Source organism: Capsicum annuum, chromosome 10 (assembly GCF_002878395.1).
Source record: "Capsicum annuum cultivar UCD-10X-F1 chromosome 10, UCD10Xv1.1, whole genome shotgun sequence".
NCBI classification, from domain to species: Eukaryota; Viridiplantae; Streptophyta; class Magnoliopsida; order Solanales; family Solanaceae; genus Capsicum; species Capsicum annuum.
In genome coordinates, this window is record NC_061120.1 from 189502522 (window position 1) to 189518849 (window position 16328).

General features: G+C 33.5%; 1 protein-coding gene across 1 annotated transcript; it reads left to right on the plus strand.

The window, feature by feature from the left end:
- The first annotated feature begins 226 nt into the window (after positions 1–226).
- LOC124887850 lies at positions 227–1351 on the plus strand. The gene has a single exon (XM_047397765.1). It carries the CDS (start codon positions 227–229, stop codon positions 1349–1351), a length of 1125 nt encoding a protein of 374 aa, XP_047253721.1.
- Positions 1352–16328: the final 14977 nt, after the last annotated feature.

Sequence of the window (16328 nt, forward strand, 5' to 3'; positions counted from 1 at the left end):
ACAGATTTTTCATCTATAAATATGTCGGAGATCATAATTACGACATCAAATATGTCATCCGCTGCCATAGAAAAATCTCATCTAAAGTCATTGCATTGCTGTGTGTGAACATGTATCGTGAAGAAAAGGGTCCGGACACTAGCAAGATTTGGAGGATCATGTTCAAGAACTTGAAAAGCAGACCAAGCTATTAGAAATATTGGCTGGGGGGGTGATTGCCAAAGAAATGGTTCGAGGGACAGTGGAGCACGGGTATCGCTGCCTTTCTGATTTTTTGTACATGATCAACGCTCTTAATATTGGCTCTACCTATTCCATCATGGTAAACAAGGTCGATTGTAGATTTATGTACTACTTTTTATCATTGGGCCCTTGCATTAGGGGATTTGCACACATGAGGAAGGTTATTATGGTCGACGGCATTTATTTATCCGGCAAGTACGAGAGGGTGCTGCTAAGCGTGGTTGCACAAGATACGGAGAACCATATTTATCCCATTGCCTTTTGCATTGTTGATAAGGAGAACGATATGTCTTGGACGATTTTCTTTGAGAAACTGAAGTCTATTGTGGTCGATGGACCAAATTTGTGTTTTATCTTTGATAGGCATAAAAGCATCGCGAAGGCATACAACCATGCTCATCACGGGTACTGCATGAGGCACCTAGGTGAAAATCTGCGGGTAAATTACCACTGCAGAGAAAACTTCTATCTATTCTACAATGTGGCAAAGGCATATTCTTCCGAGAAGTTTAGTGACCATTTTGTGGAATTCAAGAACTACTGTCCTGAGACAGCCTTTTTCCTCGAGCATGAGCTTGGTTTTGAAAAATGGAGCAGGGCATATTTCCCCGACAACAGGTTTAACGTGATGACCATCAATATTACCGATTCAATAGACGCTATGTTGATTGATGAAAGGGAGTACCCTGTAGCATCCATATTTAATTTGATTGTCAAGAGGTTTGGTGAAATATTTAGGGAGAGGCGTGCCTACGTCCTCAAATGTAAGGATAACAAATTTGTTTCTGCCGCCGAAAAGATCTTAAGAGATAATATGAGCAAGGGCGACTACTTTTATGTGGAGAATATAAGCGAGGACGAAAGACAATACACTGTGTTTGGAAGTGGCTCTACGGCTAAAGTCGACCTACTGGAAAGGTCTTGTTCGTGCAGGAAGTTTGACCTGGTCAAAATACCATGCGATCATGCGATGGTCGCTTTGCGATCAAAGTACGGTGATGATTATTGTTTGAGTGTCAATTATTACTCTTCGCCCCTGTATAAAGTGGAAGAGTACCTCCTTGCCTATTCGAAATCAATTAATATTGTCCCTATGGAATCTGAATGACGCGTGCCGCAAGAATTGCTAGACGTGAACATTATTCCACCACTTGGGGTCACTAATCTCGGAAGGAAGAATAGAAAATGCATTAAGGGCGTGGGCAAGACTTTCAAGTCAAAGAGGAGGAACAAGTATTCATTGTGCAAGAGACCCGGGCACAAGAGAACCACTTGTAACAACAACAAATCGTAGTTAGTCTTGTATGAATTTGTGTTTTTGTAAGTCATGGCAGTGTATGTATTTTGACTACCCTTCAGTTGCTTGATTAATGCTGGATTTATCGACTTAACTCTGCGTCTATTGTAGACCTTTTTACAGTATTGCATATATTATGTGTCCGATCTATTTCTTTTATTCTTTATTTAAGACATGGTACATAGTCGATCTCATATACAGTCTATTAAAAATCCTAAATATTCAAAGGAACAAATGCGAACAATTGAGCATTTATTACACCTCAAAAAAAGTTGTGGTACGTCTAATTAGATGTTGCGTTGATTGGGTATACGCTACCTCTCTTCGATTTTCACCATTCACGCGTCTACCAACCAAAGAGAGGGAAGACCAAAAGGTTCTATTTTGGTCTATATAAACACCCATCTACTCCACCCAAAATTTATTTTTATCAACTCAAAATCAGATTTAATTGAAAAGATGTCAGGCATTTCTTTGAGACCTAGAAGAAGGATCAACCTCTCCCGTAAATATGACCTTTTCCTCCTCCGTAACGACTTCAACCGTCTTTTCTATGGACTGGGACAGGACTGGGAGCATGTCCACCATGAACTCCAGCGGATTGTCCATTTTTTATGGGCAATTGTGGAGCGGCTCAATATGGAGCCGGAGGAGATGATCACCTCGCTACCATCCCATTAGTTTTAAGTATTTATGTTTGTTTTTTTGTTTTAATGTCATTGCAATGGGAAGCTTTCATGGCTAGGTTTATGTTTGATGAAAGCTTTTTTATTTTGCAGTTTTTGTTTGGGTTTTACTGTAAATATGGGTCTACCATTGCAATGCAGAATGAATGAATGAAATATTTTGGTTTTTCCTATATCTGTCTCTCTTTAAATTTCTACAATTTTAGACTCTTTTAAATTTATGTGCAATTTCCTCTGTTACAATACGAATCTAACAGTTGTGAATTTATGAAAAATTATTTTTTTTTCTACATTTGTCTCCACTGTATTTTGTGGAAAATTAATTTCTAATGTTAGAAGATGAATCAAAGGGTTGTGAGATGTGAATTTAATTCTTGGTTAATTCTTGTTTCCTGCATTTTTCACCACAGTAATTTTACATTTTTTCCTTTTTTAGAATTTTTGTATGAGATCAAGGTAGAAGATGAACGGGACAGTAATCAGACGTCAAATTAATTCATATACGCCAATGGAAAATTAATCTGGTCTATCCGCGATTATGTTAATTTATACAAAATTAAATAAAAAGTCAATGAGATTTATTCGACACTTATATCAAGGTGAATGCTCGAATAAATACATATTTGATGTATTAAAAAATACCACTCTGTCGATTGTGTTAAGTAAATTTCATAAACTGTACGCATTGTCAATAATATACAATATTGGTTTATTGCTCTTAGTAGCATATTTGGAAAATAAAAAGAAATAATTAATCAATAAAATAATAAATAATTAGATTTTATGTAATTAGAGGGGCTTGAACAAGTCATGTGATAGTATGAGAGTCCACGTAAATTGGATAAGGTGAACAATGATGTGTGAGGATGGGTAGTGGATGAACAAATGAATTCCTCACAACATACGTGTGCTTTGGTAAACATTGCCCTAAGGAGGTTCGTTTTTCAACCAAAACTCATCACCTCACATCTTGTTTCACTACTTTCAATTTATGTAGACTCTCATACGATCACATGACTTGTTTAGGCTCACTCGATTGCATAAAATAAAATTACTTATTATTTTATTAATTAAATAATCATTTTCAAAATATGTGCTAGTCAAGGTCTATAAATATGTGTCATAGTTTAGTGCATGTATTAATGAAGTTGTACTAAATCTATGCTAGACTATGCTTAGTTATGTCCTCGACCTAATATAGTATTGCATAGATGCTTAACTAGTTCCACAAATAAATCACTAGACTGTGCTAGATATTCATAGACCATAACTAGCACATATTTTGAGAAGGATTAATTAATTAATAGAACAATCAATAATTAAATTTTATGCAATCGAATGAGCCTAAACAAGTCATGTGATCGTATGAGAGTCCACATAAATTGAAAATGGTGAAACAAGATATGAGGTGAAGAGCTATGGTTGAATAAATGAATTATCCACAACACACTTGTGCTTCGGGTAAACATTTCACCAAGCATGTTTGTTGTTCATGCACTACCCATCCTCACGCATCATTGATCACCTTATTCAATTTACGTGGACTCTCATACGATCACATGACTTGTTCAAGATCCTTTAATTGCATAAAATCCAATTATCTATTATTTTATTGATTAAAAGTTTGTTCTCAAAATATGTGCTAGTTATGGTCTATGAATATGTAGCACAGTCTAGTGAGGTTATTAAGGAATTAGCTCTTAGTATATGCTAGACTATCTATCTATTCGGCTAAGCATCTATGAAAATCCTGAGAAGGCATCAATTATAAATAAAGACTATGAAATAAGACCAGCAGTAAAAAAAAAATGAAAATGTCAGATTTTTACAACGGTAAAAAATTACACGTCAAATCAACACCCAATGGTAATATCTCACTTTTTTCTTCTATAAAAGGAAGGTTATTTTTGTGTTAACACTCTCATTTTTTTTGGCTTTAATTTTTGTTAACAACTACCATGTCTCAAGCATCCCAAAAATGAAATGCAAAAGTGTCCTACATATGTCATTGTGGCAATCCAGTTATTTTTAGGACGTCACGCGCTGATTGGAATCCAGAGCAAAAATTCTTTAACTGTGCGGTTGGAAAAGATAATGGTGGATGCTCTTTTTTTAAGTGGATTGACGAAGACTCACCGACGAGCAGCCCATCGAAATCAAATTTTTGAGGCGCTTCCAAGTTTTATATACTCTAAAGGCTTCAGAAATTCAAAGAAAATAGAGATCTACTCATGACATTGCTAAAAGAAGCCGAAGTGCAAAGGGATTACTTGAAATGATTGCTAAGAGAAGTCAAAATGGAGAGGGATCAAGTAAAGCAAAGGCTAATTTTGGCTGAGGAAAAAAAGAAAGGCCTAAAAAATTTATTGTATGGTTTGTTACTGTTGTTGGCTTTCTGCAAAGGTGTAATAGGGATATAGAAAACTAAATAAATAGGCGTAAGGTTTCTTAAATCAATCCTGGGTGTAATCTATAATTAATAGAGAATTATGTCTACGTCTTCTATCGTCGACCTCTATAAACCATGATAGTTCCGGTAAGTAAATTTATGATTTACTCAATCGATAGTATGTTAAGTCTATAAATTATAGAGAACAACTTCTATAATGTTTCCAATCAACCACTATAAATTAGGACAACAGCTGAACTGGTACTGCAATGCAACCAGTTGTTTAATCTAAAGAGATAATGAAATAACTGAACATTATTTCATCAATAAATGCCATCATTGACATGTCAAATATATGTAATTCAATTATCCATAAAGAACTAATCATTAAAAAAAACATATGAAATATATGTAATTCAATTATCACTAAAGAAGTAATCACTAAAAAAAAATCATTAAGAAAGTTGTTTGTTACAAATTCATAAAACTACTTGTTTTCTTGACTAAGTTCAGCAACAATGCTCATCACATCCACTTCTTTTACTTCCTGTTTTTTCTCCTCTTCTTTAACTTCTTTCTTCTCATTTTCCTTCTCTTCTTCTTCTACTGATTTCTTCTCTTCTTCAATGTTTTCAACCTCCTGTTCGACCACTGATTCTTCTTCAACTGCCTTCTCGATTTTTTCTTCTTCTTCTTCTACTGATTTCTTTTCACTATCTTCTTTTGTTTTCTCCTCATTTTCTTCTTCTGCTTCAACTGTCATCTCCTCATCTATTTCTTTTTTTTTTCTTCATTTGCTGCATTCTCCTCTTCCGTTTCTTCTTCTTTCTTCTCTTCTTCACCTTTTTCATCTGTTGCAGCCAGTCCATCACTATGACTGCAAGTTCTTCGAGGTTTACTTGATGCCGGCTAAGAGGGGGGTTGTCGAGGTGCACTGTATTGTTTTGAAAGGATTACTAAACATATACAACAAAATTAAATTAAAAGAGTAAAAAATAAATTAATTTACCTTCTTCTTGTTACTTCTTCTTATTCTTATCGATTCTCCGTAGCCTCTCATCTCTAACAAAAGAAGCAATATCCAGTAGACTTTTCTCAAGAAAGGCAACATGCTCTCGCAGGTCATTATTATTTGATACATCTGGTGATGTTTTGTGTCCACATGAACCAGCATGATCACAAGTGCGTGGTGAACTTGAAACATAATGGTGGACACCCAAATCTTCGTCTTCATCCGCGACCTCCGCTGATGAAGTCAGGATAGTCACACCTTTTAGCTGCGCCTTCAACGCAACGATGGACGTATCCTTAACTTCGTCTATGTATGGCTTAAAAGTTTTCATGTATCTCTTCTCCATCTGACGGACAATAAGGGTAAGGTACGGGTATCTACAAAAAAAATAAAAATAAATTACAAGATATTCACAACTATAATAACATTAGTATCATATCATAATAAGTATAATTTTACCTTTGTGTTGGTTTCTTTGTACTTAAACGGGTCGCCTTCCATTATGTTGTCCCATTTCGCTATGTGCCATCAAAGAAGATGAGGAATGGGTAGAGAAGAATCCAACGACTTACCGGCGTACCTTCCCACATGAGGAAAGGCCTCATATATCCAAACCTGCAATCAATAGAAGCACAAGTAAGTCTATAGTGTCTATGTATTAATCAATAAATATGCAGGAGTCTATAATAAATCAATAGGCTGGTTAATTATAAGTACCAGAAACACCCAGGAAATGTCTATGTATTAATCAATAAATATGTAGGAGTCTATAATAAATCAATAGGCTGGTTAATTATAAGTACCAGAAACACCCAGGAAAAGTCAAATAGTGCGTACAATGCATTATTCCTCTTGACAAAAGCTTCTTTCTGCTTGGTCAGATCAGTCTTCTTTTTCAGATAGCTCAAGGTCAGCTCAAAGGACTCTTTTCCCCATGGATACTCCCCGAAGAATTCTAAATCAGTCACCATCTTGATGTGGTCTGAATCCTTTGCTAGTAGCATCGCGTGTACAAACCAAACCAAAGAACACTTCAACTTTTATTGATTATTCAGTCTATTACCTTTCATCAGGTTAATCAACTTTGCAGCAATAATGGTTTTGTTCTTTGTCACCTTAAAATGAAAGCTTTCTCCATTTTGGAGGACTTTGTTCATTTTTGATTCACGGGGATATGTTGAACAATTTAGCCCCATAATCAAAGCAAATTCCTTTAAGTCGAAACAAGCTGGCTTACCGTTCACATAAAACCAAATTTCAAGCAGTCTTTTTTTATTTTTTATACGTCGCAGCAACATATAATGAACCATCTGTCCATTAAACTTAAAATATTTCGAAATATGCCTCAAGTGTCTGAAACATGTCTTCTTAAAATCACAATACAACTTTTGTTCAACAAGAACCCGTCTAAACTCTCGATACAAAGCCATTCATGCTCTCACAAAAATCTTTGCAGGAAAAGAGCCAAGATCATCGATCCAAGTTGTTAGGCCGTACGACTCAACGGAGATATCTCTCGCATAAATTGGCAAGGATAGGGGATCCTCTCCCCATCTCCACTATCTCTCCTATTCTCACCGTCCCCGCTATCACTTTCACTTTCTTCTTTGCTTTCCCCCTCGCTTTAACCTTCGCTATCCCCAGCATCGTCACTCTCGTGTGCACTACTTTCATCATATTCGAAAATATTGACAAGGATTCTTGATTCAATTTCCGACTCCGATTCATCGACTACGGGTTTTTTTCTCTTGGAAGTTTTCAAAACTTCTTCGAATTTTTGCTTTCTGCTGGTAGAAGCAGTGGAAGTAAGCCTTTTAACCGCTCTATGAACTCTTTTCACCATTTATGATCTACAGCAAAAAACAAATCTATATTGGTCGATTTATCAACCACTGGTCTATTAAAAAAACGAACAAATACAACAAAGACAAATCTGCAGTGGTCGATCTATTGACCACTGGTCTATTAAGAAAAACGAGAAAAACATCTCATATCAAACATGCAATTCAAGTTCCAACATTGGTAGTGCAATTCACAACGACAAGAACACCATTAAAATGGGTTCAATTCAGTACAAAAAATTCAAAATCAAACATAATATAACTAAAAAAATTGAAAAAATTTCTAATCATTATCCAAAGTAAAACCCGATTAAACATGCGAAATCGACAATGTTAACTAAAAACACTCAAATTTCGACTGATTCAACGAAGAACAGTGTAATTTTTGTCAAAATTGAAGAACCCCAACACAAAGCGTCATCGAAAAATATTAGTAAAATGGATCTAGAACTGATTGGGGAAGAAAATTACACTTACCTGAGCAAGAGAAATTCAAAAATTTCGCCTGTGGAAGCAAGAATCAACCGAATTGTTTTGTTCAAAAAAATAGCAACCAAAACGGGAGAAGGAAGGTTTTGAGAAAAGAGAAATGTGTAGTTGAAAATATTAAATGATTTTAATGTAAATATTTTGAAAATGGAAAAATATAAAAGGAACCATGTGGTAGTTTTTAAAAAGTTGTATTTTTTCCCCAAATTTTAAAAATGTTAAAGGAACCCATGACCCCACAACCCTAACCCACTTTTTTCCTTTTTCAAGACCTAACCCTTAAAAATAAATCAAAAACAAATTTGGTGTCTATGAATTAAAATAAGCTTTGAAAATGGGTAGGAATCAAAAAATTCTTTAGAGATTGCATGTGCCAATTGGGCCAAATAGCTAAAACAAGGGATTACTTTAGGCTACAGCATATCCACCTTTTCAATTATGAACCTTTTTTTTTTAAATAGTCATCCCATATCCTTTTCACTAGAAATTACTAACACTTTCCAGCCAGAACAGTTAAAACTCGATTATGCTGAACGCATAACTGCTTTATGCTCTCACCAACTTCCAACTAGCCAAGGGATTCTAAATCTCCAATTACTAAAGATAAGATATTGTTCGTCAATGGATGAAGTGATCAAAAAGAGGAACAACGGGAAAGGATGACTAATGAGCCTTTATTTTCCTGGTTGGAGAACTTGGAGCTTAGAAAGATACCATATATGAGCCACTTCTTTCTACTAAGAATCTTTTAGAATTTCTATTTCTTAAAGAAATGGAGATTTATCGCCGCCCTGAACTGAAGACTTCTGTCCTGGATCTGTTAGTATGCCATGTCTGGAATGTCTGTTAGTAGAAAAAAATCAAAAAAGCTAAGGAGAAAGACGATCTATCTCAATAAAGCTATACATAAGATCTTTAATTCAAACTGAATGTTTGTCTTGTCCTGTTGCATAACTTAAAATACTTGTTGGATGCATTAATACCTTCTCAAGTGCTATCTTTTCATTTTTAAAAGTAATTACTACTCCTTCTGGCGAATAATACTTGTCCACTATACTAAAAATAGATGTCCAACAATATTTGTCCAGTTTGGAAAATCAATGGATAATTTACCATTTTCTATCCATTTTACAATATCTATTAAATACTATTAGTCATTCAATGCATTTTCCAAGGCATAAAATTTATTATATTCAAAGGATAATACAGTAAAATAACCTCTATTATTTATTGTATCTTAACATGTGTGTTAAGTCAATAATAAACAACTACTGTTGGAAGGAGGGAGTAGTAATATTCAAAGAGTTATATATGTTTGTTTATCAGTTGAAACAACTTTTTTCACTTGCCCAAATATTTCCCATTACAAAACTAAAGCATCATTGAGCTCTTATATCTTTCAAGTAGTTGTACTTACTAAGCCAATATAAATTTATTTCACCAATCAAACACAGTATAAATCTAACCTCAAATCTCTATTTCCAGGAAGAAAAGAAGCTTGTGAAGTCGACGAGTCTGAAGTTGGTGATGGTGGAAGCTAGTGACAGCTACAAGTCCGAAGCTAATGGTTACTCGACCTCAATGTTAAAAAGACATCATAAGTTTCGTGCATATATGCTCTTAGATATTCTCAACGTATCATATTGAACTTAAAGTCAGCCATAATAAGGGGAATCATGTAGGTATCTTTAATTTTTCAACTGAATTTTAATCCTTTTGTCTAAAAATGTGTGAACATTTTTATGCATTTTAAATAAAGATCTTAGTCAGAAAAAAATTACCATGTGATAATGATTGTGATAAATGGAGAATGTAGTTATAAAAATTGTTAGGAAATAAGATTCTCTAACAACTCCTAGATATTAGATATTTTTGTAGTAGAAAAGAGTTAAAATGAGTGGTGGTTAGTGAGTCACATATGTCATAGTTTAGAGTGAGATATTTTTATTTATTTTGTGATTTGTAAATATATAAATATATATATATATATATATATATATATATATATATATATATATATAACCTATGTAATGAACTATCTAAGAAAAATTGAGAACTCAAAAAGTTTCAGTTTCTTCTTCTTTATTGCAGTTTCTTTTGTAGCAATTGACAGTTGCATTTTTACTCTTGTAGCGTTTGTGTTTCCCATTTTGCCTTGCTTTTGACATGGTATCAAAGCCCATTTCTTAAGGTATCTGAATCTGTTTTTCAGATGATTGGTTCATCTTTCTTTTGGTTTTCTTGAATCTATTTGCAAATCATGGCACTAGAAAATCAACCAACAATGGGTCCTCTGACTTCCTCGGGAGAGAATTTCTATTTTTGGGCTATTAAAATGAAGACTTATTTGAAGACTCTCAACTTGTGGGATATCGTTGAGAGATGAGAATCTGTTGTCCATCCATTGAGAGATAATACAACTCTCAAGGAAATAAAAAAGTATGATAAGTTGGTGACTAGATCTTCAAGAGCTCTCACTTGCATACATTCAAGTCTTACGAAAGTGATCTTTACAAGAATTATGGCTTGTGAAATAGACAAAGAAGCCTGAAATAAGTTGAAGGGGGAGTTTGAAGGTAGCAACAAAGTAAAGTCTATCAAGGTCTTAACTTTGAAGAGCGAATTTGAGCTCTTGAAGATGAAGGACTAGGATAGTGTGAAAGAATACTCTTCCACACTGATGGATATTGTGAACCAAATAAGAATACTTGGTGAAAACTTTCTAGATTAGAAAATTGTAGAGAAGATCATAGTCAGCCTTCTAGACAAGTTCGAATAAAAAATTTTAGCTATTGAAGAGTTTTGTGACTTGACTACTCTTTCAATAGCTGAGTTGATCTCTAAATTACAAATCCAAGAGCAACGGGTAACTATGAGAAGTGAAGGGACAGTCGAAGATGCCTTTCAAGTAAGGCATAAATTCAAGCAACAAAAAAAGGCAAAAAAAATCTCTTTAGACCACTCTGGAGAGGTGAAATCTGGTGATACCAAGGTGAATCGTCGAGGAAAGAAAAATTTTCACCTTGTGGTATTTGTAAGAATACAAACCACTTGAAGAAGAATTATTGACAGAAGTCCAAGAGGTCTCCCATTCAATGTAGATATTGTAAGTACTATGGATATATTGAGAAGTATTACAGGCAAAAGCAAACTCAAAGTGGTCAGTCTTCCCAATGAGCAAATTTCGCGAAAGATCACCAAATTGAAAAATCAGAGAAGGAGGTATTCATGGCTTCACATACATCAGATGTTGATAAATATAATTGGGATGTCGATAGTGAGTGCACAAGGAACATGGATATTGATAAAAATCTATTTGTTAGCATAGACAGGTCTGATAGGACCAAAGTGAACTTAGAGATGGTGCACTAGTGCAAGATCAAGGAAGATGGTCAATGAAATTTCCTACGAATGAAGGTATGAAAATTGTAAGTGATGTTCTTTTTGTGTCAAGCTTGTCTCAAAACTTATTAAGTATTGCTCAATTGCCTCATAATAATTATTCACTTAACTTTAAGGATAACAAGTGTGTCATTTATAATCATAAAGGATGTGAAGTAGCTAAAATTAACATGATTGGTAATTTCTTTCTAATTTCATGCTATTCTGCTGGAAGTTGCTCTTTCAATGTTGAAATGAGTGATACTTGACTTTGGCACAAAAGGTTCAGTCATTACAACCTTAGTTTATTGGTGTATATGCGATCCAAGGGTATGGTGCTTTATGTATCCAAAATTGACATGTGTCGCGATGCCTGTAAGTCATGTCAATTTGGTAAATTGCATAGATGATCCTTTCCTAAAGGAAGTCTTTGAAGGGCGAAGAAAAGGCTAGAGTTGGTTCATACAGATATATGTTGACCAATGAGGATGCCATTTTTGAGTGAAAATAAATACTTGATTCTCTTTGTAGATGATCTAACTCGAATGACATGGGTCTATTTTCTAAGTAGCAAAGTTCATGTGTTTTTAGTTTTCAAGGAATTCAAGGCTATGGTTGAAAGAGATAGTGGCTATCAGTTGAAGTATATCATGTCAGATAATGGAACTGAATATACTTCACATCAGTTCAGCAAGTATAGTAAAGATTTGGGTATTCAACAACAATTTATTGTTAGCTACACTCCAAAATAGAATGAGGTTTCTGAGAGGAAGAACAAAATGGTGATTGAGATGGCGAGACGCATGTTGGCGGAAAAGAAGATGTCTAAATATTTTTGGGGTAAGATAGTCAATATTGTAATCTATTTGATGAAAATATTACCAAATAGAGTACTCCAAGATATGACATTATTTGAAGCATGGAAGGGTATAAAATCATCTGTGAGACACTTCAAAGTATTTGGTTCGGTGTGTTATGCCTATGTTCCGGATACTAAAAGAGAAAATTGGACAACAAGGCAGAACTATGCATTTTGTTGGGTTATAGCACATTTGCAAAAGGATACAAAGTGTATAACGTTAGCACCAAAAAGGTATTTACAAACAAAGATCTTATGGTGGACGAGTCTAGCCACTATAATTGAGATCCGGGTATTATTGTAAAGAAACAAGATGGGAGTACTTCAGTTGCAGCTCTAAATCAGCAGACGAGTGACATTTCTTCCAGTCTTATTGCTCGAACAGAACACTATTCAGATGTTGAATTGACAACTAATTCTCCAGCTTTGAGACCAGGTCACTAGCTAAAGTTTATGAGCAATGCAATTTTGCTTTTGGTAAACCATCCTATTTTGAAGAAACAGCAAGCCATAAAGTTTAGATTTCTTCAATAGGGGAGGATCTTTCCATGATTAATAAAAATGATACTTAGGAGCTGGTTAATAAGCCAGAAAAGAAGAATATCATTGGTATCAAATAGGTCTATAGAACCAAGTTCAATCCAGATGGCTCCATCTTTAAACATAAATCCAGACTTGTAGTTAAAGGCTACTCCCAATAGCCTGGAGTGGACTTTGGAGATACGTTTTCTCCTGTCGTAAGGCATGAAATAGTAAGATTTTTAGTCTCTCTTGCAGCACAATACAAGTAGAAAATTTACCATTTAGATGTCAAATCTGCATTTCTAAATGGATTTCTTGGGGAAAATATTTCTGTTGAACAACTTGAAGGTTTCATAGCTGCAGGCGAAGAAGATAAGGTGTATAAACTTAAAAAGGCTCTCTATGGCCTTAAACTACACTATATTAGTAACAAGCAAACCTTGTATGTGTATCTCCAAGCATTTTGGAGATAAATACCAATTAGAAGGTCTGAGACGACCCAGAAAGCACTTGATCATATCATGATCTGATTTGTAAGTAGGCTGGATACTCATTTGTTGTCTCAAGGCTTCAACAGAAACCTAAATGAACCTAATTTATACTTCAAAAAGCAAGTTAGTGGGAGGTTGATTGTGATATCCATTTATGTTGATGATTTAATGATCACAGGTGAAGATTCTCTTGCAGTTCAAGAAGTTAAAAATGTGATGCTAAAAGTTTTTGAAATGTATGATCTAGGAGAGATGAAGTTTTTCCTGGGAATAAAAATTTCTCAATCTTCAAAAGGAATTTTCTTATCCTAAAAGAGGTATGCCTTGAATTTTTTAAAAAAGTTCAAGCTTGATAAGTGCAAACCTGGAACTCCACTTGTTGTGAATGAAAAGTTAATGAATGATGATGGGGAAGAGAGGGTAGATTCAAAACTATATACAAGCCTTATTAAAAGCTTGTTGTATCTGACTGCTACCCGACCAGATGTGATGTTTGCTTCTAGTTTATTGTCTCGATATATGCAATATCCCATAATCAAGAATTTTAAAGTTGCTAGAAGGGTGTTGAGGTATATTACAGGGAAAACAGATTATGGAATTTGGTATAGAAGTGTGGAGAATGAGATCTCTTATTGGTTATTAAGATAGTGACTGAGTTGGTTGTTTGGACGATTATAAAAGCACATTTGGTTACTCTTTTTCATTTGGTTTAGGCACTTTTTCTTGGAGCATAAAGAAGCAAAATACTATAGCTCAATATTCATCATAAGTCGAGTATGTGGTTGTTCCATCTGCTACAAATCAAGGAATTTGGTTGAGAAAAATCTTGTTTAAATTAGAATTTTTGCCCAAAAAACGACAGTGATCTATGTGGACAATAAATCAGTTGATGTGGCTGAACATCCCAGTGCAACATGGAAGGACGAAGCATATTAACATCGAATTTCATGCATTACGAGATACCGAGAAGAATAGTAAAATTAAGTTGATGCATTACAAAAGTGAAGAACAGTAAGCCGATTTTCTAACCAAGGCTCTTCCCGCCAACAAGTTTGAATTTCAAATGATGTTGCAGGGAGTTTCAATGAAAAATCTTAAGGAGTGTTAGGAAATAAGATTTCTCTAGACACTCCTAGATAGTAGATATTTTTGTAGGAGAAAAGTCTTTTAATTAAAATGAGTGGTGGTTAGTGAGCCACATATGTCATAATTTAGTGTGAGATATTTTTATTTTTGTTTATTAATGAACTATCTAAGAAAAATTGAGAACTAAAAAAGTTTTGGTTTCTCCTTCTTCATTGCAGTTTCTTTTATAGAAATTTACAGTTGCATTTTTACTGGTTTTCAGCTTGTAGCCTTTACAATTCCCATCTTGCCTTTCTTTTGACATTGACAATTAGGGAAGGGAGAACAGACACCACTACCTAGTCTTGTTGTTCAGTTTGTACTGATAAGATCTGTCATTTGGATCGTTTCCTTTTATTTGTTTCATGGCTAACATAGGCAACAGAGAGGTATCTCGAGCCCTTCTTTTCATACTATTACAGATATGAAGATAATGGTCAAAATTGAACTCAATAGTCAACTTTCCCTCCGCTATTCTAAGGGTTGAATCCTTTCATCCCAAAACATGTATATAGTCTATGACAATATATATATATATATATATATATATACACACACACACACACATACACGATATGAAGGGCTCTTTTTATGGGCCTAATATTACAGTTTTAAATATATTTATCGTTATTTAATTAGTTTATTAAAAAATAAATTAATATTTATAAATAAATACGATAGAAAATGATAATAGAGATCACACTTTAAAAAAACTATATTTTTTATTTTTATAAAATCAAAGAATAGCTTACAACTTATTTAAATTGCCCTGATTAAAATTAAAATATAATATGCTTCAATGCTTATTTTAACTTCAGGTCAAACATATTTTTTTGAATTAAATAACTAGTTTTAATATTTTTGTTTTTCTATTTTATTTGAAAATTATATAAGGGGATAAATTAAAAATAATTTCACTAATATACCCCTAATTAAATTTTATACCTCTTTTCAAATCAATACGATAACATTTTATTGAACAAGGGCATAATAAGGAATATTTTATTCAAAGTATTCTTGAAAGATTAAAGGAGCAAATATTTAGAAATACAACCCAAATGAGCAAATAAAAAGTAATGGATGGAGTATTATATATCTTATTTTTAAGATTACAAATCTCATTTTTCATGAAAGCTTACATATAAATATATTTAAACAATATAGTAAAAGTTCTTTACACTGGCCGTTTAATGTACTTCAATCTCTTTCCAAAAATTTATTTTTTAAATAATTTTTTCACGTCAATTGTGATTACACCTACAATCCATAAGTGAATAAAAAAACTGTGCGTTCAAAGCCTTATATGAATATCACATATATAATTCTTTTTTATTTCTAGTAAAACATATATAGACTGATATAATAATATATTTTTATAAAATTATTTGCTAATGAACAAAAGAATATATATTTAAAGGAAAAGGGTCTAATATACCCTTCAACTATTGAAAATGGTACACAAATACCCTCCTTCCACCTTTAGGCTCAAAATACTCTTCCATCCATCTATTTGGCTCAAAAATACCCTTAATGTATTAGAAATGGCTCAAAAATGCCCTTCTTCCTCTATTGGTTCAAAAATACCCCTCCATCCACCTATTTGGATCAAAAATGCCCTTAACATTAAATTTAAGTCCAAAAATATCTCCTCCTTTTAACAAATTTTGATGTGAAATATAATTTTATTTAAATTAGATACATGACATTATTTTTATTGGTTCACATGTAATTAGACTCAAATTTATTCACAATTTAATGGTCTTCTTTTCACTAATTTTTTTAGTTATATATAAAAATTTAAAAAGAATTAATTAATGTTTAAGTGCAAAATTAGAAAAGAATTCCTTAAATAGGATAATTAGCAAAGGGCAAATACTCTCATAGTTAATGATTATCTATATGTGCTCAAATATTAGAAAACATATTTTAGGTAAAATTTTGAAGACTTTTAGTTCTTTTTAGGTTTTGAACTTTTTATATAAAAAAAAAAAAA

Coding starts and splice junctions, on each gene's coding strand:
- LOC124887850 (XM_047397765.1), top strand. CDS start 227: ATGGTTCGAGGGACAGTGGAGCACGGGTATCGCTGCCTTTCTGATTTT.